A 23,870-nucleotide genomic window follows, 5' to 3' on the forward strand; every position below is an offset into this window, starting at 1 on the left:
AGCGAGCATTCACAGATTGGTTACAAAAGAGGACAGGGGAGTCATATGAGAGGTACAAAGAAAAGAAAAGAGAAGTAAAGCAAAAGGTAAAGGAGGCAAAGAGGAGAGCAGATGTGAAATGGGGTAGGAGTATGACAGAAAATTTTGAAAGTAATAAAAAGATGTTTTGGAAAGAAATTATGAGAGGAAGAGGAGGTGAATCAAGTAGGGAAGAAAAGGTAAAAGGTGCATATGGAGAGATGATAATGGAAGAGATGGCAGTGAGGGGAAGATGGGCAGAATATTTTAGGGAGTTGCTGAATGTGAAGGAGGATAGGGAAGGAAAGATAGCTGCAGTGGGAAATGTGAAGAAAATGAGAGTGATGAGTGAGGAGAATGGAGGAGAAATAAGGCAGGATGAGGTGAAGGCAGTTGTAAAGATGATGAAAGCAGGTAAGGCACCTGGTCTGGATGGATGTCATGCAGAATGTCTGAAAAAGGGAGGTTCAGTGATGGTGGACTGGTTGGTGAGGTTATTTAATGTTTGCTGGAGAGAGGGTAGAGTACCGGGGGACTGGAGTAGTGCCTGTATAGTTCCTCTTTACAAGGGAAAAGAGGACAAGTGTGAATGTAGTAATTTCAGAGGGATTAGCCTGTTGAGTGTAGTAGGGAAGGCTTATGGGAGGATCTTAATTGAGAGGATTAGGAGAGGAACAGAAGGAGTAATTGGTGAGGAACAGTGTGGATTTAGGACGGGTAGAGGTTGTGTAGATCAGATCTTTGTGGTAAGACAGATATGTGAGAAAGCTATAGGAAAGGGGAAGGATGTTTTTTGGGCTTTTATGGATCTGGAAAAGGCTTATGATAGGGTAGACAGAAAGGCACTGTGAGAGGTTATGCAGATTTATGGGATAGGAGGAAAGCTTTTGGGAGCTGTCAAGAGTTTTTATGAGAGTAGTAGAGCATGTGTCAGGATTAGAAATGGAGAGTGTGAGTGGTTTGAAGTAAAGGTGGGACTTTGTCAAGGATGCGTTATGTCGCCCTGGCTGTTCAACTTATACATGGATGGGGTGGTGCGAGAGGTGAATGCAAGGGTAGTGGGTCAGGGATTGGAGATGGTTAAAGAAAATGGAGAAAAGTGGGAGGTGAGCCAGTTGTTGTTTGCGGACGACACTGTGCTTGTGGCAGGGTCAGAGGAGGGATTGAGGAAGCTGGTGGCAGAGTTTGGGAGAGTATGTGATAGAAGAAAGCTAAAGATAAATGTGGGTAAAAGTAAGGTGATGAGATGTACAAGGGGTGAAAGTGGCAGTAGACTGGAAGTGAACATTAAGGGAGAGCGACTGGAGGAAGTGGATAGTTTTAGATACTTGGGTGCAAGTGTAGCAGGAAAAGGTGGAGTGAAGGTGGAGGTAGAATGTAGATTGAGAGAAGCGAGTAAATGCCTTGGTGGTTTAAATAGTGTAATGAGGAATAGACATTTGGGAATGGATGCGAAGAGGAGACTGTATGAAGGAGTGATTGTGCCAACAGCACTGTATGGGGCGGAAGCGTGGAACATGGGAGAGGAAGAGAGAAGGAGTTTGAGTGTGTTTGAGATGAGGTGTCTGAGAGGTATGGTGGAGGTTACTAGGCTGGATAGAGTGAGAAATGAGGTGAGGAGGAGAACAGGGGTGAAAAAGGATTTGGGAGATAGGGTTGATGAAAGAATGTTAGGATGGTTTGGACACATGGAGGGAATGAGTGAAGAAGGACTAGTGGAAGGGGTGTGGAAGGCGGATGTGGAGGGAGTGAACATGAGGGGACGTCCTAGGATGGGGTGGATGGATGGGGTGAGGGGGGCTTTGGGGAGGAGGGGAATGTCTGTTGGGGAAGGAGGGGAGAGGACGGAAGACAGAGGTGAGTGGAGAATGGTTGTATGTGGATGATGTTGTGATTGCATGAGGAGAAATGGGCGGGGGGGGGGGGGTGGGGGGGGTGTGTGAGTAAATTTTGACGCAGCCCGAGGGGATTTCTCCCCGTCCTCGCCTTATATGCAAAGGGGGACGGAGAGGGGGGGTCGCCGATTAAATGAAGCGGCCTTGCTGTGGGTGTGCTGTGTCTTGCGACACTGCTTCTGACCCGGGGCGGTGGGCAGGGTGCAGGGATGACCCGTCATCCAGGAGGTGCTCGGATGAGAGGAGGGGTGGGAGGGGTGTGGAGTGTGTTTGGGGATGTAATGGGTGGGAGTGTTTTTGTGCCTTTCCTATTTTGGCTACCTCCCTTGGAAGGGGGAAAAAGCCTGTCTTTTTAGTTCTTCTATTTCCTTAGTTAAGTTATTGTTCGCCTTCTCTAGTTCTTCCAATCTTTCAACCCTTTGCGCAATTTCTAACATTCTACCAAACCTACTCTCCCAATGTTTGGTCATTTGTTCAAGTTTTTGTTCAAGTCTTGCCAGTCAGGGGAGGTTGGTATCCGCCCCCCTCATTAAATCCATGGAAATTATTATCCTCACCTTCTATTGTGCTGCTCATATCTATGTTTCTAATCTTTACATTTTTGTTAGACCCTTCATCGTCACTAAATTGATCCAGTCCGCGTTTGTTTACATGGCGTCTGCCTGCCTGGACCAAGTCCTCTCCTTCCTCATTTCCTTCCATTTCCCTCAGTAATCCCTCCCCTTCTCCTTTTTCTTCACTTTCCCCCTACACCATGAGCAATCCCCTTCCCTGCAAATACAATAGGTACTTCCTTTGCGTTGAGATCCAGGAAAATTTCACTTTTTCTTCAGGACGTCAATCCTTGCCGTCTGTCCAACATAAGTGTGTGTATTTACCTAGTTGTATTTCACGGGAAGGGGAGCTATGCTCATGGTGTCCCGTCTTCATATCTCATTTTATCTAAACTATTTCTAAATTCATGTAATGTTTTTGCACACACCACTTTCTCATCTAACTTGTTCCAACTGTCTATTACTCTGTGAGGAAAGCTGTTCTTTTTCAAGTCTCTTCTATGGCTGTCTTTTTTTATTTTCTTTCCGTGTCCTCTTGTATTTCTATCATCCCATTTTATCAGATTCTCTCTATCAGTAATTTCTATGCCTTTCATGATTCTGTAAATAGCTATCAAATCTCCTCTCTCTCTTCTTTGCTCTAGTGTCTGTAGTTCAAGTTTTGCTAGTCTCTCTTCATGTGTGTGTGTGTATTACCTAGTTGTATTTACCTAGTTGTATTTTACGGGAAGGGGAGCTATGCTCGTGGGGTCCCGTCTTCATATCTCATTTTATCTAAACTATTTTTAAATTCATGTATTGTTTTTGCACACACCACTTTCTCATCTAACTTGTTCCAACTGTCTATTACTCTGTGAGGAAAGCTGTTCTTTTTCACATCTCTTCTATAGCTGTCTTTTTTTATTTTCTTTCCGTGTCCTCTTGTATTTCTGTCATCCCATTTTATCAGATTCTCTCTATCAGTAATTTCTATGCCTTTCATGATTCTGTAAATAGCTATCAAATCTCCTCTCTCTCTTCTTTGCTCTAGTGTCTGTAGTTCAAGTTTTGCTAGTCTCTCTTCATATGATAGTTTTGAGAGTGTTGGTGCCAGTTTTGTAATTGCTCTTTGTATTCTTTCAAGTTTTTTTATACATTTTTTTGTACTTGGTGACCATATCGTTGCTGCATATTCCAATCTTGGTCTTATCAGGGTGATTAGGATTTTCTTCACCATTTCTTCATCCAGGTAGGTAAATGCCACTTTGATTGTTCTTATTAAATTATAAGTTTCTCCAAAAATCTTATTTATATGTTTCTCAGGTGACATATTATTCATAACAATGACTCCCAGGTCCTTCTCATTTTCTACTTTTTTTATTCCTTCTTCTCCCAATTTATATGATCCTGTTATTCTGTTTTTGCTTTTTCCAAATTCCATTATACTACACTTTTTTTGTATTGAACTCCATCTCCCATTTCCTACTCCATTCTTGTACCTTATTTAGATCTCTCTGTAGTGATTCACAATCTTCTTCAGTTTTCACTCTTTTCAGTAGTTTTGCATCATCTGCAAAGAAGCTCATATAGCTTTCTATTCCTTCATCCATATCATTAATATATATAGCAAACATTATTGGGGCCAGGACTGTTCCCTGCGGGACACCGCTTATTACTTCATTCCATTTTGAGTGCTGGTTTCTTATCACTACTCTCATTTTTCTTTCTTGCAAAAAGTCCTCCATCCAATTTAGTAGTTTTCCCTGTATTCCTCCTTCAGTTTCTAATTTCTTAAGCAACTTCTTATGTGGTACTTTGTCAAAAGCTTTCTTTAGATCTAAAAATGCACAGTCCGCCCATCCATCTCTTTCTTGTATTATATCTATTAGCCTTGAATAGAAACATATTAAATTGGTGACGCATGATCGTCCTTGTCTGAATCCAAATTGCCTTGGATTTAACACTTTGTTTTTTTCTAAATATTTTACCCATCTACTTTTGATAATTCTTTCACAAATTTTTGCTATTGTACTTGTTAGAGAGACTGGTCTATAGTTGGTAGGTTCTTCTTTATTTCCTCCTTTGTATATAGGTACTATATTTGCTTTTTTCCAATCTTCTGGAACTTTTCCTTCTTTCAAGGAACTATTTAGTATGCTATGTATTTTGTCTGCCAGTTCATTCCTGCATTCTTTCAGTATCCAGTTTGCTATTTCATCTGGTCCATGCGATTTTCTGACATCAAGATTACTCAAGTGTGTTAATATTTCATTCTTTGTTACTTCTATTTCTTCCATAGGAGGGACTTTCTCTTTCCATTCGTTCTCTTCAGGTTGTATGTTCTCCCTTGTAAACACTGATTTAAAATGTTTGTTCATAATTTCCGCCATTTCCATTTCCTCAGTGTATTCAACTCCCTCTTGTCTTAATTTCTCCAAGTCTTGTTTGTTTTTCAGTTTATTGTTTACAAATCTGTAGAATAGTTTTGGTTGATCTTTACACTTTTCTATGACGTCTTTTTCATATTTTCTCTTTTCCTCTCTGCATGTTTGTACATATTCATTTCTATAACTGGTATATATTTTCCATTTTTCAGGTTTTCTGTCTTTTTTCATCTGGTCCAGGCTTTGTCTCTTTTGTCTTTTAACTCCCTACAGCTTTTGTTGTACCAGCATTTTACATATTCTTTTTCTTGTTTTTGTCTTGGGACATACTTTTCCACTCCTTTTTTGTCAATTTTTGTCAAAATATTCCATTTCTTTTCCACTGATGTTTCTTCTTTGTATATTTCTTCCCAGTTTTCTTGTTGAAAGAATTCTCTTATTTTATCAAAGTTTGTTTTTTCATACATCATTCTTCCTTTTCTATATTGTTCATTTCTTTTCATATATTTGTCTTCATTAAGTTCCAGTTCAATCAATATGTGGTCACTTTTACTTATTGGTGTTTTATATTCAATCTTGTCCACTATTCTAGGTTCAGATGTAATCAATAAGTCTAGTCTTGATGGTTCTTCTTCATTTCTATACCTAGTGTTCTCCTGTATCCATTGTGTCATTGTATGGTCAGTAACCATCTCGAGTAGAGTGTTTCCCCATGAGCCGTCTCCACCCTTTACTGTTATCTCTTCCCAGCAGATTTCTTTGCAATTAAAGTCGCCCATCATAACTATTTTTCCTCCCTCTTCCATTATCTTGTTTAATGTTATCTTTGTGTCCTCTAACATACTTTTATATTCACTCTCTTCCCATGAGGCTGTTTTTGGGGGCACATAATTTATCACAAACTTTCTGTTCTTCTTATCTCTGTCTTCTACTTCCATCATTATCATCTCTACTGTATTCTTTCCATATGTGACACCCTTCACGTTTATATCCTTCTTAGTCAGGAGCATAACTCCACCCCCTTCCTTTTTCACTCTGTTTCTAATCCAATAATTATATGCATCATGTCCTACACTGTTGGGTGGTAGTGGGCCTTTTAATTTTGTTTCTACAATTCCCATTATGTCTGGTTCTTTTTCTTTCAAATAATCATTCAATCCTGTTATTAATCCATCTATATTTGTGTAAGACACTCTTAGTTTTCTGCCACTTCCATTGTGTTCTCTGTTTCCCTTTTGTTTTTCTCTTGTATGTCGACTTTCTTTAGTTTCATATTCACTACTCTCCAATAGAATCTCTCTTTTTCTGACTCCGTTCTTATCTCGTTTTTTTCCTTTGCTTCAAGTCTTTTCTGTTTTTCTTCCTCTCTTTCCTCTTTATTCATTTCCCTTTTTATCCATACCTTTTTATATTGTTCACTTGTTGCTAGTTTCCCTGTTTTGGATAAGATATTCTCAGCCGTAGTTTGTGACCTGAATTTAATCTTGATTGGTCTAGTCTTGTCTGTACTATATTTCCCTAGCCTGAATTTCTCTTCGATTTGTTTCATTATTTCTGGTTCATCTTCCTGAACTAATTCTAGTAAATTTCTTACTTTTTCATTTTCCTCTTTGATTCTTGTGGTTCTATCTGGGTTATGTTTCTCTTCCATTCCTAATATAATTATACATTTCTTTTTGTCTGCTAAGTCTCTTACTATATTCTCCTTCTGTCTCATCACTTTAATAACTGAGTTTTCAGTTTGTTCATTCATTTGCTGTCTGATTATGTCAGTGAATGCAACCTTGCTATTTTCTTGAATTTTTTTCCAACCCTCCTTGTTCTCCATATTATTCTCCTTTAAGACTTTATTCTCATCTTTTACTTCTTTTAACTGTTGTTTTAATTCTTCAATTTCCTTAGTTAAGTTTTTGTTCGCCCTCTCTAATTCTTCCAATTTTTCAATTCTTCATATCATACTGTCAACATTACCGAACCTACGCTCCAAGTCCTCGTTCATCTTATCGACCTTCTCTTCTAGTCTTGTCAGTCAGGGGGGGGTTGTGTCCCCCCCACCCTCTTTAAATCCCTTGAAAATATTCTCATCACTTTCTACTATATTGCTCCTATCTATACCTCTAATCTTCACATTCCTATTAGACATGTCGTCATCATCCAGCTCGTCTTGCGGTCGTTTGTCCACCTTTCGGCGGCCCGTCAGGGCCAATTCCTCCACCTCCTCATTACCTTCCATTTCCCCAGCAATCCCTCCCCCTCTCCTCTTTCCTTACTTTCCCACTACCCCACGAGCAATTTCCCCCCACCCTGCAAATACAAAAAGGCACTTCTCTTTGCGTTGGGATCCACAATCTGCACTTTTCTTCAGAACGTTCTTCAAGCCGTCCGTTCGTTGAAAGTGTGTGTGTGTGTGTGTGTGTGGTGTAACAATGATATGAGCTGTCTGTGAATTTCATGGAATATTAGTCATAGCTTTGTGTTTGGTTCGATATACTTAATTCTAGCAATTAATAGGACTGGGCAGTTGGTTTTTGGATAGTGAGCGTTGTTGTTGTGTTGTTGCAGAAAACGTAGTTTGTTGTTATAGAAGTGTTTTTCGTGGTGATTACTCTCGCGTACCGATTTTGAATTTTCCCATCAACTTACTGTTTCATTATTCTGTTTTCCTATTATACCGTCTATTTCTACTTGAATATATTTCTGCTACAAGTATACTTTATACATATACAGTCGAACCTCGAAAGCCCAGACCCCGAATGCCCAGTCGAAATGAACAATGGGCGGACTTTTCAAGCAAAGTTCCCTATTTGTACTGTAGGTGGCAGCGACGGCTGTACACGAGTGCTCAAACCCGGCCCAGTCAAGCCACCACCAGAGCTGCCGTTTCATATAATTTTGTACCAAAAACGTGGTAAAATAGCGGCATGTGGCAACTGCACAAGGACATGAGGAAAATTTTTCTACATATCAGCGGTCTGCTAAAAACTTTCAAAAACTCAAACTTTTGTTTAAAAATCATAGAACTAGTTATCAAATAATAAATGGTACATCAAAATATGACTTTTATTGGTAATTGTGTTACCGGGTACTTATAAAATATTACACCTCAAAAGATACATTTTTACCATGTAGAAAAAAATTCTACGCTAAAGTTTCAGCTTTCTTTTAGCGATAATACAAAGAAAAATAATCTTTATATCTTACTAAATATGTTAGGGCATGGGGGCCTTATATACATTCAAGAATAAAAAAAAAAACTAGAACCACCATTTTGTCAAAGTTTGACAAGTATATCTTGCTATGAAAGTCTGCACATGCCCGAGAAAAATGTATGGCAACACTCCCATTCTACACGGAAATGTGGAAAACGCGGCAACCCTGGCCGCCACCACTGTCCCGCGTGCATACCTTACGATATTTAGTGTACATAATAAAAAAATACATTACAGTACACTGTATATACAGTACATTTACATGCCTGTATTACAGTTATTATTATAGAAGTTTTGGTATTATAGCATTATTACAGTATTATTATTATTACAGTGTTAGAGTATTATTCTTATGTGTTTCTATGCCATATCATACATTACCTATACGTATACCGCTATGAAAATCTACGGTTGTTAGGGCAATATTTTCGATGACCGGACATTTGGCATGACCGGACCACCCTTCCCCCCAATTAGTCCGGGCTTTCGAGGTTCGACTGTACTGAATTATATATTATAGTACATATATATATATATATATATATATATATATATATATGTATATATATATATATATATATATATATATATTTACATACCTCCAAAATACTATATTATAAATTTTTCCTTAACTCCACTACCACAATCTGGTAACATCTGGTAACATTGGACTCTGAGACACGCATGTGGCCAGTTGACAGAAAATGCTCAACTTAGCTTACCGTTCCCGCTAAACTGAGCTATTTCCGTAGACGCACGTCTCGCCAGCTAGCGGAAAATGGTCAACTTAGCGGACCATTTCCACTAAGTTGAGCATTTTCGTTATTGCTATTTGCAGTTCGCTAATATGAGCTTCCGCTAAATTGAGATCCGTTAAATTGGGCTTCTACTGTACTTCTGGCAGATATTTTGCCAGAAACCATTAAATTAGTGGCAATAAGTTTTGACTAAAATTAACCAATCAAATCTTATTCTAATCTTTACGGATAAATAAGGAAAGCTGTTTCTCAATCACAACTGGAACTGGGAGATGACACTTAAAAGTTTCTGACAAGTGAAAACAGCAATGACCTAAAATAAGTGAAGAGCCTATGCATAGAATATACAAACTGGATGCATATAGTCCCACATGCCTCTCATTTCATCCATTACATTTTGTGTTTATTATTATATTATCAATCATACTACAGCAAAGCTTGGTAAAAAAAAAGTGGCAAAATAAAAAGGTATCCAGACTTTTTGAGTAGTCGGGCATGAATTACAGTTGCTCACATTGGTTCATATGTAACACTATCACATTCTTTGCCCTTCTGAGCAATAGATGTACCAATTAGCAATGTTAGCACTTACTTAGTGCTCTTCAGCCTCAAATGGCAGAGGGGCACTGGCTATTACATGATCTTACCATGTGGGCGTGGTTCCCAGTACTTTGGGCGTAATCTTGCATATTTTTCTATATAAAGGATAACAGCAATTTTGTGTGGAGTTACTGTGTCTCTTTCTCGTCCACCTGACCCTGGCAAGTTGAATATATCTCGGCTGCTCATAGCTACCCAGTCTCTGTAAAGGAATTATATGTGAAATATGATATTGCTTGTAAGTGAAAAAGATATTTCTAAGTTACCAAAATATCTACTACAATTCAATATCCTGTTCCTACATATCTTGCTGGAGACAAAGAAACCAACCCAGCCCATACAAATGTCCTACTTGTACAAAACTTTTCACATTCATTAAATCCAAAACATGCAACATATGGAACCACCTTATATACACTACAGTCACCCATACAAACCAGTATACAAAGAATTTGAACTGCAGAAATCACACAACAAAATACACATCCAAAAACACTCTCTGAACATATTGTACATAAACTAAACAGAATCACAAGCTGCTTCAATGGGACCTTTCCCAGTCAGGCTTGTAGATTCCTATTTGCACTAGAATTTTCAATGGTCTCGGATTTCACGAGGCAAAGGGGTGACTTAGCTAATTTGGAAACCGATATCTAAAAAAAGATACGACATAAATTGCTGCATAAATGTATTTAAAATTAAAAACATGACTCTTAATGTTATAATTTTTACTTACTGGTGTGTGATAAGGCTTTGTTAATTTAATTATAAGGTGAAACTAAAAATAGGTAATTATTTTTACTGAAGTAAGTATGAGCAGTAAAAATAAGAGGATGTTGATTTCAGTTTGTGCATTTTATCTGAGAGTGTTGAAAAATAATGGATATCACTGTCACGTCCTGTATATGAAGATAATCAGTGAGATAAAAAATAACAACAGTGGTGGCGGACGTACGAAGTGAACGACATTTGTGTAAAGAATAGCCTCTTAGATCTGCTGGGAGCTATTTTCAAACAAATATGACTAATTTTACGTGTGCCATGGCAGACTGCACGTCAGATTCAAGAAAAAGAGAAAGACAAATGTTAATCGTACCGAAAAAATTAAGTCTTTGATGCAAAATTATATTTTCGATACATTACATGGATTTGCCTATTGCTTGGTGCATTCAAATGAAAGTATATATCAATATACGTCTATTGAAGTTGGTAGAAAATGAGAAATTGCTTGGCTTGATACAATTATAGGCTGTTTTACGCATATCATCTGTAATTATAAATAGAGGCTCAAACAATGCTATATGCCGTTTCCAATCATGAAATTGACTTAAATTTCAGACACAATAATGTACAATGATGCACCTCTGTGAGCTTATAAAACTTGCCCAAAAAAGTATTTATTTTCTGGCAAGAATTACAAAATCTGGCAGTGTCTGGTATCAAATCGCTCACTGCGAAAGGTCCCATTCCTACATACTCAACATTAATCCATTGACCCAGGTCTCTCTCACAAGAGACCTATGGCTCTCTGTAACTGGCATTACCCTCCAGGTAGACCCACTGATCACTCAGGGAAGATATCTTTAGTTGTTGTCTTGGGACTGTTTGTGAAAGTCAGTGCAGTATGAGGTGTTTTGTTTCTTCTGTATAGTGGTTGCATCTTGGGAAATTTTATTCTACAGCTTGGCTTATTCTGTGTTGAGTCTTAGGCCCTATCCACACTGTGACCCATGACTATAGCAGTGTTAGTGGCGCTGTAATAAATTGAGGTTTTTAAGGCTGCCAGTACACTGCTGAGCTGTTTTGGACTGTTTTCATTTGATGGACATGCAGACATGGGCAGTGCTGGCTCAGCCTTTGTCAAGGAAGGAGGTATGTAGCACACGCTCCATCATGGCCAATGGTCGGCAACCTGTGGCTGAGTGAGTCATTCTATGCAATAAATTATTTTTGTGATCAGTAATCAATTACCTCCCCTTGGAAATAGATTATGCAGTAGTACATTTGTAAAGAATAAGTTATACATTTATGGTTTTAGTGTAGCCTATTACAAAGGATTACAAAGGTGGAGCATGCCAACAGGAGACCTTTTGGTCCATATCTAGGTCGGATGCAAAAAAAAAATCCTAATAATAATAATAAATAAATAAATAAGAACTATAATAATGTATCAAATAAAATACATAAATAAACGCATAGGCACAGTCAAAACAACAAACAGGTAAATAGTAAATAATAATAAATTGACATATAACTAATAATAAATGAGAATCAAACAGACACATGATAACAAAACAAAAACAATATAAAATAAATAATAATCATTACAGCATCTTGCTTAGGTGTTTATCTAAATGATTTTTAAAGCTTCATACTGAACTACATTGCACTGCCTCTGCAGGAAGTTTATTCCATTCATTAACTACACAGTTGGCGAAGTTGTTTCTACCCACTTTCAAATTGAATCTATTTCCGGACAGTTTGAGACCATTGCTTCTTGTCTGATTCACATTCAGTGTAAAAATTTTGTCATTTTTTATGTTGTCAATTCCCTTTAGAATTTTAAAGACCTGTCTCAAGTCACCTCTGAGTCTACACTTGTTTAGGGAAAACAGATTCATTATTTTAGTCGATTTTCATATGATTTATTTTTGACATTTGGAATCAGTTTTGTGACTCGCCGTTGTACTTTTTCCAATCTGTCAATGTCTTTAACCCATAAAATCCGACGACCCCTCAAATCAATTCATCTCTCATGATGAATTTATGACCGAAAAATCGAGTCTTACGAAATTGAATAAAATTATGCTTAACTTCTTTGGAATACTCAGGCGCATTGGCCAAGACACATAAAAATCATATACCCCCTCTAGGATGGCCATGAGAAAGGTCAGAAGTTGTAGATCTGGTGCAAGAATCAGTAGCGGCAACTTTTACTACCAGATTCAGGGGGCATGCTACAGCGTGCTCAGATGATCCTGCACGATGGTTGGTATCAGTGCAGTTTGGTTTCAAGCACCTTTTGCACCAGATAGATAGAGCAAGTTCTTAGGGACACCATAAACATGCAGAAAAAATTGTTTGGTGGATTTGGCAACGAGGAAGAGTGGTTGAAGGTGTGTGAGTCTTTCTGTGCATGGCTGATTTTGTACACACTATTGCGTAAGGGATCACTGTCACTCGCATACAAAAGCTTCCTCTTAGATCCTTGAGGCATGTTTACACTAATATCACACTGATTGAGGTAGATAATCCCGATAAATAAGATGCAAAAAGCACTCCCGAGTCACCACGTGTATCAACGCTCTACCGCGTGTATGAAAGCACTAACTGGCATCATAGCATTCTCTGGGCAGTGTTGACAAGTCAGACAAACTTCCCTAAAAGTATGAAAGTGCTACCAAATCTAGCGCGATTTCTGTAAGGGGTTCAATATCGTGCCGCCCAAGCGGCATATTGGTTCTCCCCAGTGCTGCCTCCCGGGCGGCATATCGGAGTTAACGGGTTAATGAGATTCAGTGACCATACGGAAACAGCATATTCCAAATGTGGACGAACTAAAGATTTATATAGCTTGTTAATGAGTGATGGACTTTTGAAATCAAAAGATCGTGCAATCAGTCCTAGAATCTCATTTGCTTTCTCAGAGGCTGAAATACACTGCTTGGATGATTTGAGATCGTTACTGATAATTACGCTGAGATCTTTTTCACTATTCACTTTTGTTAACGAATTTCCAAATAACTTGTAATCATACTTACTGTTATTTTTACCTATGTGCATTACCTTGCATTTACTTGTGTTAAATTTCATCAGCCACTTTTCAGACCATTGCTGTAATTTATCTAAATCTTCTTAAATATCTAACTGATTTAAGTGATCATTTGCCATTCCACACAGTTTTGTATTATCAGCAAATTTGGAAACAGTAGATTTTTGTCCATGGTCTATATCATTTATATATACTATGAATAGAAGTGGCCCAAGAACGGAACCCTGAGGAACTCCACTTATAACATTTTTCCATCTAGAAGTTTTTCCATTTATAACTCTCTGTTTTCGATCATTTAACCAATTACTAGTCCAACTTAATAGGCTACCACTTATTCCGTGTGAAGCTAATTTAGTAAGTAGTCTTTCGTGGGGGATGGTATCAAAAGCTTTTGCAAAGTCTAGATATATTAAATCTATATTGTTTCTTTTGTCATAATTCGAGATAACTGTGTTGTAGAATTCGAGTAAGTTAGTCATGCAAGAACGTTTCCATCTGAAACCATGCTGGCTATCATTTATCAAACGGTTACTTTCTAAATGATGTTCGATAGCATCTCTGATGATAGTTTCCATTATTTTTCATACGATTGAAGTCAAACTCATAGGCCTATAGTTATTAGGTTTCTTTTTGTCACCTTTTTTGAATATGGGAGTGACGTTAGCTAGCTTCCATTCTCTTGGGACATCTCCGGATATGATGGATTTCTTGAAAATAATTTCTAATGGAACAACAATATCATGTTTCATTTCCTTTAAGATTCTTGGATACTAACCATCAGGCCCTGGTGTTTTATTAACTTTGAGTTTCTCTATTCACCTTTTAATTTTCCTTTTGTTTGCATTTACCGTAGTAAGTTTACCCTTGACCTTTCACAGGTTTCAGTTTGGAGCTCACTTTGAGGTGTTTCGTTTACGAATACTGAGCTAAAATAATTGTTTAAAATATTACACATTCCTTCATTTGAATATTCAAGTTGACCATCAGCAGATAATAGTGGACCAATGTGATTCCTAACAACCTTTTTATCTCTAATGTAACTATAGAATTCTTTGGGATTCTCTTTGGATTTATCAGCGATATTCATTTCATATTCTTGTTTTAATTTTTTTTATTGTCTTTTTTTAAATCTCTCTGTATTGATACCTAAACTTCAGTCATTAAATGCAACCGAGCACTTGTATTTCTTATAAGCCTGTCTCTTTTTAGCAATACTTTTTTTCAGTTTCTTTGTCGAGCCACTTTGAGCAAGCCTTATTTGGGGGACGTTTGTCCTTAAATGGAATGTAAGTACGAATCATCTTAGTGAGCGTATTTTGAAATATTTCCCACATCTGATCTACAGGACTTTCACTTAATTTTGCCTCCCAATCTGTAAGCTGAAGCTCCTAAAGTAGTCCTATGAACTGAGCTTTACTGAAATTGGGTATTTTAGAAACACAAGTATCTATTCTAAAAAAAATTTAGGAGTTTGAATCTAACTAAGTTGTGATTGCTATTTGCAACAGTTTCACCGACTTCTACATCAGTTACCATGCTTTCGCGGCTAGTGATCAATAGATCGAGTAAGTTTCCATGTCTTGTGGGCTCTTTTACATGCTGAACTAAGTAACTGTCACCAAGAAAATCAATCAAGCGACTACCTATATGGCCATGTTCAAGGGTCATCCAATCAATGTCAGTCAAATTTTGTAAAGCCCCTTTCACCCCATCCATCCATCTCATCCTAGGACGCCCCTCATATTCACTCCTTCCACCTCCGCCTTCCACACTTCTTTTACTAATCTTTCTTCACTCATTCTTTCTATGTGCCCAAACCATCCTAATACTCTTTCATCAACCCTATCTCCCAACTCCCTTTCCACCCTTGTTCTCCTCCTCACCTCCTCATTTCTCACTCTATCTAGCCTAGTAACCCCTATCATACTTCTCAGACATTTCATCACAAACACATTCAAACTCCTTCTCTCTTCGTCTCTTATGTTCCATGTTTCTGCCCCATACAGTGCTGTTGGCACAATCACTCCTTCATATAACCTCCTCTTAGCATCCATTTCCAGATTTCTATTTCTCATTACAATTTTAAATCCACCAAGGCATTTACTTGCTTCTCTCAATCTACATTCTACTTCCACCCCCACTCCTCCCTTTCCTGTCACATTCACACCCAAGTATCTGAAACTATCCACTTCCTCCAGTTTCTCACCCTTAATGCTAACTTCCAGCCTACTGTCACTCTCTCCCCTTGTACATCTCATCACCTTACTTTTGCCCACATTTATCTTTAGCTTCCTTCTTTCACACACCTTCTCAAACTCTGTCACTAACTTCCTCAATCCCTCCTCTGATCCTGCTACAAGCACAGTGTCGTCAGCAAACGACAGCTGGCTCACCTCCCATTTTTCTCCATTTTCTTTAATTATCTCCAACCCCTGACCCACTACCCTTGCATTCACCTCCCACACCACCCCATCCATGTAAAGATTGAACAGCCAGGGCGACATAACACACCCCTGAAGAAGTCCCACCTTTACCTCAAACCATTCACTCTCTCCATTTCTAATCCTAATGCAAGCTCTACTACTCTCATAAAAACTCTTGACTGCTCTTAACAGCTTTCCTCCTATACCATATATCTGCAGTACCTCCCACAGTGTCTTCCTGTCTACTCTGTCGTAAGCCTTTTCCAGATCCATAAAAGCCCAAAAAACACCCTTACCTTTTCCTATAGCTTTCTCACATATCTGTCTTACCACAAAAATGTGATCTACACATCCCCTACCTGTCCTAAAACCACACTGTTCCTCATCAATTACTCCTTCTGTTCCTCTCCTAATCCTCTCAATCAAGACCCTCCCATAAGCCTTCCCAACTACACTCAACAAGCTGATCCCTCTGTAACTACTACACTCACACTTGTCCCCCTTTCCTTTGTAAAGTAGAACTATACAGGCACTCCTCTAGTCCTCTGGCACTCTACCCTCTCTTAAACAAACATTAAATAACCTCACCAGCCAGTCCACCATAACTGTACCTCCTTTCTTCAGACATTCTACATGGCATCCATCCAGACCAGGTGCCTTACCTGCTCTCATCATCTTAACAGCTGCTTTCACTTCATCCTTCCCTTTTTCTCCTCCATTTTCCTCACTCATCACAGTAATTTTCTTAGCGCTTCCCACTGCAATTACCTTTCCCTCCCTATCCTCCTTCACATTTAGCAACTCCCTAAAATACTCTGCCCACCTTCCTCTCCCTGCCTTCTCTTCCATTATCATCTCTCCATCTGCACCTTTTACCTTTTCTTCTCTACTTGATTCGCCTCCTTTTCCTCTAGTATAGATTAGATTATTATCTATTTTTGTTCATGAGCATAGTCTATTCCTTTTATAATAATACATTAAGTAGTGGTAATGGAATTGTTTTCTATATATAATACAACTCAGTATCATGAAATATGAAACTATGAATTTTAATTATTTCTTATTTTATGAATCAATATGTGTGTGTTTGTTGAAACAATTTTTGTTGTCCTTTACAGATCTTTAAGAAAACCACTGTCTCCACGATATCTTTCTCACTAGTTTATTTTTCATAGTACACAGAGCTACAATACTCCACAGTAGAGTTTCTGTTTCAAGGAGCTTGTCTGTATCGATTACCACCCTACCAACGCTTAGAGGTAACTGGCACTTTCCCACATAGCATTCATTCCTCATGCCCACTCAGTGTGGTCATCAGTGTGGACACTTAGTTCGGCATTCAACACTACCACTTGCTACATTCAGATATGAGGCAGAGTGTGGACGGGACTTTAGAGCTAGTGTCCCTTCCCCAAACCTGGAAAAGACAAAACCTCTCCAGATAACTACTGCCCAATCAAACTTACAAAGTGTCTGTAAACTCCTAGAAAAATTAGTCTCATTCTAAGACCCACAACAAGTGGCATGCTACTCTCCAATATCACCCCTTCAAACATAATTCAACACTTGCCATAGCATTATAAAAATCCTAAAGAATACAGAGACAAATTTGCATAAACTTGATTTGCTTCTACTCATGACTAATAGAAATAATACAAGAAAGGGATGGATGGGCAGAGTGTGCTTTCCTAGATCTATAAAAAGCATTTGATAAAGTACCACACAAAAAGCTATTAAGAAAAATGGAATCAATAGGTGGTATTAAAGGAAAATTATTGGAATGGATGGAAAATTTCTTGACTTGGAGAAAAATGAAGGTAGTACTTAGAGACAAATACTTGACCTGGGAAGTAATGATAAGTGGTGTCCCACAAGGTTTGGTATTGGCTCCAATCATGTTTGCCATATATATAAATGACATGGATGAAGGTGTGGAATGTTATATAAACTTCTTTGCAGATGGTGCAAAAATACTAAAGAGAGTAAGCACAGAGGAAGATTGTGATTCACTACAGAAAGATTTAGATAAAGTCTAGAAATGGAGTCAAAAGTGGGAAGTGAACCTTAACATCAAGAAATGCAGTATAATGGAGTTAGGAAAAAGTAAAAATAGAATATCAAGGATATAAAAAATTGGTGAAAAAGAAATTAAAAAAAAAAAGTGAACTCTGAAAGGGACCTAGGAGTAATTATCACCAAGCTGTATTTAGTGAAGTGATTACTTTGCGTAAGAGTAATGAGCAAACAATTAAAGAATTAAGGGACCTAAAGAGTGAATTTGAAATCCTTAAAAGAGAAAACAATAGAATGAAAAATGAGGACAAAAATAAAAATGAAGAACTGAAAAAGGAGGTCAAAGAGCAATTACAAGTAGTGACCGGAAAGGTGGAAGTCAATCAAAGAAACAGGCCTCATCAAAATAAAAAAAAATCAATGGAAACAAGAACAGAAAATAAAAAAAAATCTTTTAGAGAAATAATACAAAAGCAGATGGAGGAAAATACAAAAGAAACAGTTATGAAAATAATCAAAGAAAAGGAAAATTGGGTACGAGATACAGTTGACAAAGGTAAGTGTATTGTGGTCCATGGTATCAAGGAAAAACATATGTATAGATACCAGAGAGAAAAGGAGGAGAAGGAAATAGCTAAGGAAATTCTGAAAGAAATACAGGATGAAGGGCAAAATTTTGATAAAGAAATCGATGAAATCCACAGGATAGGCAAATATTCAAAAGAAAAACAACATAGACCTCTGAAAATAAAACTAAGAACTCAAATGATAGCCAAGGAGGTATTATCGAAAGAAGTTAAATTGGCAAACAGCAAGAAATTCAAACGTAAATGGATACAAAAAGAAATGAGTGTTGAGGAAAGAGAAAGATAAAGCTCTCAGAATTGAAGCCAATGATAGAAATGAGAAAAGAACAGCGAAAAAAAGTTTTTTTTTTTAGAGTGCTGGACTTGAGACTGAAAAAAATTGTACATCAAAAAAATGGAAACTTAAACAAAAAAAGAAAAGAAAATATGAAACTAATAGTGGCATACACAAATATCGATGGCATGATCTCTTGAGTCAATGAACTAAATGACTATCTAGAAAGAGAAAAACCTGACATCATGGGAATAATTGAGACAAAATTGAAAGGACCTCTATCAACAAGCATAGTGGGACATGGCCTATACAACCACTGGGTGAAAAATAGGATAGACAAGAAGGGAGGAGTCATGATATTGACCATAAAGGGTCTAAATGTGACAAAGATTATTGAACGCCAAGGCAATGTAGAATTAATTATGATCAAAACTGTAAACAAAAAGATGAATAGCAGAAAACTTGTAGCAGTGTATGTACCACCAAAAACATATGCATGGTCGGTTAGTGAACATTCTAAATTACTGGAAGACACAATGAATGTGCTAAACGAGATACTGAAAGAAGGTGGAAACATAGTAATCAAGGGCAATTTTAATACAAAAGATATAATCTGGGAAGAAATGATAGTAAAAGGGGGAGATGAGCTTTGGAGCAACATTCTACTGGATATGACCATCGAATACACCAGGGTTGCAGAGTTGGAGTCGGAGGGAGTCGGAGGTTTTAGCTGGAGTCGGAGTCAGATTTCTAAGAGTACTAGGAGTCAGAATCGGAGTCGGAGTCGGAATTTTTTATCCGACTCCAACTCCTTAAGTCCAATAAAATTATTTCTTTAACATGGTTTCCCTGTTTGGTTTTACCAGTTGAACAATTTAGCAGTTTTTGTATGGTTTTGCTTTTACTTTTGGAAGCAATAGTAAGTGTGTGCAGTGTATATGTACACTAAGTGGTCTCTCCAGATGGAAACAAAAACAAAAAAATCCATCAATAATAATAATAAAAAAAATACACAATACTGACAAGCTATCATTGTCAGTCTGGGTAAAAGTGTTTGTGGTCATGTATATGTAGTTGTTTCCTGTAAGGAGAGTGAAACTACATATGTATGTGTATATATATATATATATATATATATATATATATATATATATATATATATATATATATATCATATATATATATATATATATCATATTTTGTACTATAGTGCAATGCTTCTACTTCAACATAAATAAACATAAATTCGTGCTGCCACCATGTGATGGCATGGTGAGCTACTAATACTAACTAATGTAAACAAATAACAGCTGCAGATTCTGCCTGAAGCAGTGTCTCCCAGTGAATTTTCTTTTCCTTCATTTTCAGTAGTTTTATCACATTTTCCTTTAATAGAAATATGCTAGATTATGATAAAGCTACTTCAGAATATGAAAATCATACATTTATCAAAGAAATTTAGTGGTTTGAAATATACGAAATAGAAACAGGCTACTGATCATGGTTACTAGTGAATATGATAGGCCTACAAGTGAAGCAATGAAAAATAGAAATCAGAGTAAAGAAAATCACGAACCATTTTAATCTAATTTAGAACTGATTATGTTATTAAGACAATTGCAAATTAGGCCTAAGTGTACCAGATATTTATGCTTTAACCCATAAGCATAATTCTATCTATCTGTATACAAAAGACTTTTTCCCCCTTATCAGGGAGGTAGCCAAGTCAAAAGGCATAAACCCACTCCCACCCATCATCCCTTCCACCCTCACATCTTAGCTCCTCGTGGACGACGGGTCATCCCTGCATCCCGCCCACCACCCTGGGTCAGAAGCAATGCAGCAGGACACAGCACATCCACAGCAAGGCCGCTTCACTTAATTGGCGACCCCCTCTCTCCGTCCCCTCACATAGAAAATGGAGGATGGGGAGAAGTCCCTTCAGGCTGCGTCAAAGTATCATTCACACTTTCCCCCTCCCCAAACCCCTCCATCCTCCCATCCCTTCCCTTTCTTTTCATCACAGTATCATCTATACACAGCCCTTCTCCACTCATCCTCCCTTCCCTGCTCCACAGACATTCCCCTCTTGCTCAATGCCCCTGTCACCCCATCCATCCATCTCATCCTTGGTCGTCCTCTCAAATTCACTCCCTCCATCTCTGCCTTCCATACCCCTTTCACCAGTCTTCCTTCATCCATTCTTTCCATGTGTCCAAACCATCCTAATAGTCTTTCATCAGCCCTCTCAGCCAACTCCTTTTCCACCCCAGCTCTCCTTCTCATATCCTCGTTTCTCACTCTATCCAGCCTTGTAACCCTCACCATACTTCTCAGACATTTCATCTCAAACACATTTAAACTCTTCCTCTCTGCCTCTCTCAAATTCCATGTCTCTGCCCCACACAGCACTGTCAGCACAATCACCCATACAATCTCCTCTTTGCATTAATTCCCAAATGTCTATTTCTCATTACTTTTTTAAATCCCCCAAGGCATTTATTTGCTTCTGTCAATCTACAGCTTACCTCTACCTCTACTCCCTTTGCAGCCACATATGACCCCAAGTACCTAAAACTATCCACTTCCTCCAGCCTCTCCCCTTTAACCCCTTCCATATGATGCCTCATACGTAGGCGGCATGAGGAGCAAGTGGATATGCGAGGCTGCCATATCGGCGTCTTGATTATATTTATTGTAGTTGCTCCTGCGTAATGACATACTCTCTAAACTGTCTTCATCACATTTTCTATGGTTATCAAACTTCACAGGTGAAAGAGAGAACGATCGATATAAGCGGTGACTATATTTTATTATGCGAGTATTATTATTACGACACATCGTACGTCTGGCAGATAATGCTGCCTGCGAGATTTTGGCCCGGAGTGAAGAGGTTAAGACTTCCAACTCTCCACCATCCTCTCCTCTTGTACACCTCATCACCTTACTTTTACCCACATTCACCTTCAACTTTCTCCTATCACACGCCCTCCCAAACTCTGCCACTAACTCTCCCAATGCCTCCTCTGACCCTGCCACAAGTGCAGTGTCATCAGGAAACAACAACTGACTTACCTCACACGTTTCTCCATTTTCCGCAACCAACTTCAGTCCCCTGCCCATTACTCTTGCATTTACCTCCCGTACCACCCCATCCATATACACATTAAACAGCCATGGCAACATGACACATCCCTGACGTAGTCCCATCTTTACCTCAAACCATTCACTCTCTCCATTTCTGATTCTAACACAGGCTCTACTATTCTCATCAAAACTCTTGACTGCTCTTAACAGCTTTCCCCCAATACCATATATCTGCAAAACCTCCCACAGTGCCTTCCTGTCTACCCTATCATAAGCCTTTTCCAAATCCATAAAGGCCAAAAAGACATCTTTACCCTTTCTAAAGCTTTCTCAAAAATCTGTCTTATCACAAAAATCTGATCCACACAGCCCCTACCTCTCCTAAACCTACACTGTTCCTCACCAATTACTTCCTCTGTTCCTCTCCTAATTCTCTCAATTATAACCCTTCCATACGCCTTCCAAACTACACTCAACAAACTGATCCCTCTGAAACTACTACATTCACACTTGTTCCCTTTTCTTTGAAAAGCGGAACTATACATGCACTCCTCCAGTCCTCTGGTACTCTACCCTCCCTTAGACACACATTAACCCCTTCCATACGGTGCCGCACACGTAGACGTCATGAGGAGCAAGTGGATTCGCGACGCTGCCATATTGGCGTCTTGATTATATTTATTGTAGTCGCCCCTGTGTTTTTACATTCTCCCAAATGCGCCCTGAATCCCATTCTCTGTGGTTTTCAAAATTCGCGGGTGAAAGAGAGAACGATCGATATAAGCGGCGACTATATTTTATGATGCGAATATTATTACGTGACGTCATACAGCTGGCATTGGCTGCTGCCCGCGAGATTTAAGTCCCGTACTGAAGTGGTTAAACAACCTCACTAACCACTCTACTATTACTTTACCTCCCTTCTTCAGACACTCCGCATGACACCCACCTAACCCAGGTGCCTTACCTGCTCTCATCATTTTAATCGCTACTTCCACCTCATCTTTTCTTATTTTTCCCTCATTTTCCTCACCCATCACTGTCATTTTCTTTGCGCCTCCCACTGCTATCACCATTCCCTCCCTATCCTCCTCTACATTCAACAGTTCCCTAAAATATTCTGCCCATCTTCCCCTTATCGCTTCCTCTTCCATTATCATCTCTTGATCTTTGCCTTTTACCTTTTCTTCCCTACTTGAATCAACTTCTCTTCCTCTTTTAATCTTTTAATAATAGTAAAAAGAAAATATTTAGGCCAAATCTTGTACATTGTGTAATGTGACCTTGGTAAAGACAAATGTTGATATACTGGTATACGGAATAGTCTGGAAAACCCTACTATTGATAGTAGCCTATTGAGTGACTACCGGACCTTAAATATTACCTACAAGATATACAGTTTGCATGATTTGGCTATGTTTTTTTTGTTTTTTGTAGGAATTGGTAAACAATAAGCATTGGATGCAAGAACAATTTAGATTACTTTGCCAAAGTTTCCTACTTTTACCAGTGATGTAGCCTAGGCTACTTGTAAGGTCCTACCTGTTGTATGATAAATGCTGATTATGAGATAGGCTAAATTAGCCCCTCAGTTTGTTGGCCTAGGCAATCTCCATAGGCTAACCTAGCCAATCATTAGCAGTTTGTTTTATTTTTAAAACTTTGATGAAGAGTGTGTATATACAGTATATATATATATATATATATATATATATATATATATATCAGAGCTGGGACTACCGATTGACATTCGGTAGTCGGTAGATCGGTACTACCGGCGGTAGATTTTTGCTACTGATACTGATCATTCGGTATTTTGAAGAAACTACCGAATACCGCTACTGATTGCATGATTGGCAGTCAATTGGTATTGGTAGATTGAAAAAGCAGGCACGGGACTTTTTTGTTAAGACTTAAGAGAAGATGACCCCGGCAAAATGAAACGGACAAGTTTCAACATGTTCGAGCGCATCTATGGGAACCAGTTAGCAGGAAATTCCAGGAATTACTTTGACGTCATCATGCTTAGCCAATCACCGGCCATTCTGGGCATTCTCAGCCAATCAGAGGCCGCCATGACCTAGCAGATTCTTGCTCCCGCCAAAAGTTTTGGCGGGAGCCCCACTCTCGTTTGGCCTGCCGACGCGAGTACACCTACGCTCTAGCTCCTACGCTCTCGACCACGTGCTCAGCCTCATCGCCTAGTGTTTTAATCAAATGTTTAAAAGTTAATAAATAATGCTGTATTGTCTAGTTTGTTTAAATTTAACTTTTTTTCAGTTTGATGTTTATTTTTTGAGAGAGAAATTCATTTATT

General features: G+C 38.4%; 1 protein-coding gene across 6 annotated transcripts in view; it reads right to left on the reverse strand.

The window, feature by feature from the left end:
- ida (anaphase promoting complex subunit 5 ida) overlaps positions 1–23,870 on the reverse strand; it is a 334,874-nt gene that overhangs the window by 298,405 nt on the left and 12,599 nt on the right. For all 6 annotated transcript variants that reach the window (XM_076201024.1, XM_076201023.1, XM_076201022.1 and 3 more), the window contains exon 2: positions 9,445–9,599. In XM_076201024.1, coding sequence (XP_076057139.1) covers positions 9,445–9,586 — 142 coding nt within the window. In that variant the 5' untranslated portion in view covers positions 9,587–9,599. The remainder of the gene's footprint in view (positions 1–9,444; positions 9,600–23,870) is intronic.

Source organism: Oratosquilla oratoria, chromosome 17, assembly GCF_046742065.1.
Source record: "Oratosquilla oratoria isolate Oo_2021 chromosome 17, ASM4674206v1, whole genome shotgun sequence".
NCBI classification, from domain to species: Eukaryota; Metazoa; Arthropoda; class Malacostraca; order Stomatopoda; family Squillidae; genus Oratosquilla; species Oratosquilla oratoria.